Source organism: Tupaia chinensis, unplaced genomic scaffold (assembly GCF_000334495.1).
Source record: "Tupaia chinensis unplaced genomic scaffold, TupChi_1.0 Scaffold144336_2, whole genome shotgun sequence".
NCBI classification, from domain to species: Eukaryota; Metazoa; Chordata; class Mammalia; order Scandentia; family Tupaiidae; genus Tupaia; species Tupaia belangeri.
The window spans coordinates 27,503-30,493 of record NW_006204195.1 but is presented as its reverse complement, the minus strand read 5'-3'; the positions used below and the strand labels follow the sequence as shown (position 1 = coordinate 30,493).

Here is a 2,991-nt window from a genome sequence, read left to right as displayed (position 1 = left end):
GGGCGGAAGAGGGGCAGCTGATGTCAGCCTCTTCTCTTTCTCGCCCTTCCATCTCCCTGATCGGTGGGACGACCGCCGTCCAGTGAAGAGTAAGTTGTTTTCCTTTCCGGTGGATAACCTGGGTCCCTGGGTACTGAGAAAAAGAGGAAACGAGAAGGAGAAAGGACGCCTCGGGATGCCCTCGATTCAGGACACGGGCTAGGGAAACCTGTCCCCTGCTGTCTCCGTCTCTGGAGGCCTCGGGCCCTCGCCCCCCGCCACCCCTCATTGGGCCATGCCCAGACTGAGGAGCGCAGCCCCAGGACACCAGGCAGTGTGGAGCCGAGTGTCCTCGCCGGGAGGACGGCTGACTAAGGGGAGCCAGAGCAGGACCGCTCATGCCTGCCTCCCCCAGTTCCCTCCCCGATGCCCCACGCAGAGCAGAGCGAGAGCAATGGGGAGTCAAGGACACGGGGACCTGGAAAATGGGCCTCGAAAGGTGTCAAGTGTCAAAGAAGCATCTGGCCACCCTCCTGGGCCCCCAGGAAATGTGGGACTTCCATTTCTCTCCCTTGGGCCCAGCAGGGTGGGGTGGGCCAGGAACGAGGTGCTGACTCCGTCCTTCTCTCCCCTCCACGCTCCTGCTGTTGCCGCGGCCCTCCTCCCCGCTGCCCGCGGACAGTTCTGAAACGTAAGACCTTAGTCCATTGCTCTTCCAGCTTGTCCTCGTTCTTTTTATTATCACTGCTGTTGCTGTAGGGCACGTGCACTCACCAGAGAGAGACAGAGAGACAGGGGCACAGTAAGGAAGCAAGCTGCCAGGTCTGCGACCCCAACGGGTGGGCCACGCGGGAGTCCAGTGCCTTACCCACCACGCCACTGCTGGCCTGGGGGCCTTTTTTTTTTTTTTGGAGAGGTTTTCGCTATAGGGCGTGTGCGCTCGCCAGACAGAGAGAGAGAGACAGAAAGCGAGAAATCACCCCCCAGAGGGGATGGCCACGCCGCAATCCCTTCTCCTCCATTCTCCTCTCAGGATCTTGGGCACGCACGCACACGCGCCCGGCGTGAGTTTTAAGCCACCGGGTCCGGGACGCGAACCGCGGTCGACTACGTGGGAGTCCAGCGACATAGCCATTACGCTAACTGCTGGTTCCCGCCTTTTTAAACAGTTCATTTATTTATTATTCCTTTGAGAGAGACAGACAGGCATCCCCACAGGGTATCCAGGCCAAGACCTACCCAGCCTGAGCTGGCCCGGGGCACAGGCACGCCCAGGCCCAGCTGCTGGGGAGGCCTGGCAGTCACCCTCGCGGAGCCGCTGTGTCGCCGCACCCCGTCAGGCCTGCTCCGATGCTTTCGATGGGGGAATTGTGAGCTATGTAAATTGTATTTCAACCAAGTTGTTATAAAAATACAAGTTCAGGAAACGTGTGGTGGGTGTATTTTGTCATCCCCGACAGGACGCATGTAAGGTGCCCATGTCATAGTGTGACCCCACATACATGGGAAGGACGGCAGAGGGGTGGTGGCTTCCTTCCCACCCTAAACCACCCCCATGCGAGCCGTGCACCACAGGGCTTCCCCTCCGACCTTGTGGCGCAGCGGTCTGGTCGCCCCCTAATCCTGGCTGTGTCCCCCACCTGCCCCCCTCCCCACCCTCTGCTGTGCTCCTCTGCGATGTGTGGTCTCGTCCTTTCCGGCAAACGCTCTGGACCTGCCTGCGCCCCTGACCTGCGCCCGGCGTCCTGGACAGCAGAGATCCTAGGTAAATCCGCACCCCGTGGCCTGGGACTCAGGGCAGCTGGGCTGGCGAGAGGGCAGCGGGCCCTGAGGAAGGAGTCGGGTCCGCTCACGACCGTGCGCCTTGGCATGAGGGCCAGCCCAGCCGCAGACGGTGTGCAGTGGGAGTCACAGTGGGGGGCTGTGGACGGGGGTCCACAGAGCAGGACCATGGGGCCTGCCATGCGCCTCGTGCCATTGGAGTCCTCGTCTCTCCAGGTTTGCTGAGCCTCCAGGTGCTGAACGGTAAGTCTGGGCTGAGCTCTTGGCCCTCAATCCACACTCACACCGTGCAGGGAAGTAGAGTCGCAGCTTCAGCTTCCTTTACTGCTGGGAGGTCCCTACGGGACTAGGGCACAAGACCCGTGCTCCCTCCCTCCGGCGCTCTCTCTCCCTGCGCCAGACCGCATGCTCCCTCCCCTCCCTCCTGCGCCTTCAGCATCAGGCAGCTTTGGCCTTCCTGCTCCTGCCCTGAGCGCGAGCGAGAGGCTCCTCTGGGCTGACCTCGTGCTGGACGTGGGCAGAGATCTGGGCCCGAGTGGGACTTGCTCTGGGACGAGAGCAGAAAGGGGAACGAGTGGCATGGTGGTTAAGGCTCTGGACTCTCACACGGCTAGGTGCAGTTCTAGTCCCAGACCCGGCAGCTTGAAAATCCCGCTGGGTGCGTGTGCGTGCATGCCCAAAATCCTGAGAGGAGAATGGAGGAGAAGGGATTGTGGCGCCAGCCCCCCTGAGGGGTGATTTCTTACTTTCCCTCTCTCTGTCTCTCTCTGGCTACAACCTATGGCAAAAAAAAAAAAAAGAAGAAGAAAAAAGAAATAAGAAAAAAAAGTAGAACCAGCAGGCAAGGACAATAGAGGTGGAAATGCAGGAGGGAGAGGCTGACCTTTAAAAGGCAGGCCGAGTGGAGGTGGGCTGGCAGGTGGTGTGGCAGTTAAGGTGCTGGACTCCTGTGCAGGCGACAGGTCCCGCACCTGGGGGTGTGCTTTCTCACTGTCCTTCTCTCTCCTTTCTCCCTTGCAAAAAAAAGAAAAGGCGTGCAGGGAAGGTGGCACTTCAGCTGAGACCTGAGGGGGTGTGGGGGGAGTGGGGGAAGGGCACTCAGCAGAGGGAGCAAAGGTCACAGGGTCATGGGGCGGCTGGGTGCACTCGTCTCTCCTTGTGTGAGGCACAGGCCCTGCTGTGGTGTGACCCAGCGCCCTTGCTCAGTGACAGCTTCTTCCCCCTTTCCCT

General features: G+C 60.5%; 1 protein-coding gene across 15 annotated transcripts in view; it reads left to right on the top strand.

Moving 5' to 3' along the window:
• EDDM13 (epididymal protein 13) overlaps window positions 1–2,991 on the top strand; it is a 45,711-nt gene that overhangs the window by 18,627 nt on the left and 24,093 nt on the right. For 10 of the 15 annotated variants that reach the window (XM_014583559.1, XM_014583558.2, XM_014583553.1 and 7 more), the window contains 2 exons: window positions 1,736–1,744; window positions 1,978–2,004. In XM_014583559.1, coding sequence (XP_014439045.1) covers window positions 1,736–1,744; window positions 1,978–2,004 — 36 coding nt within the window. Of the gene's footprint in view, window positions 1–1,732; window positions 1,745–1,977; window positions 2,005–2,991 lie in introns of all 15 variants that reach the window. The other 5 variants (XM_014583560.1, XM_014583557.1, XM_014583554.1 and 2 more) reach the window with 3 other exon arrangements.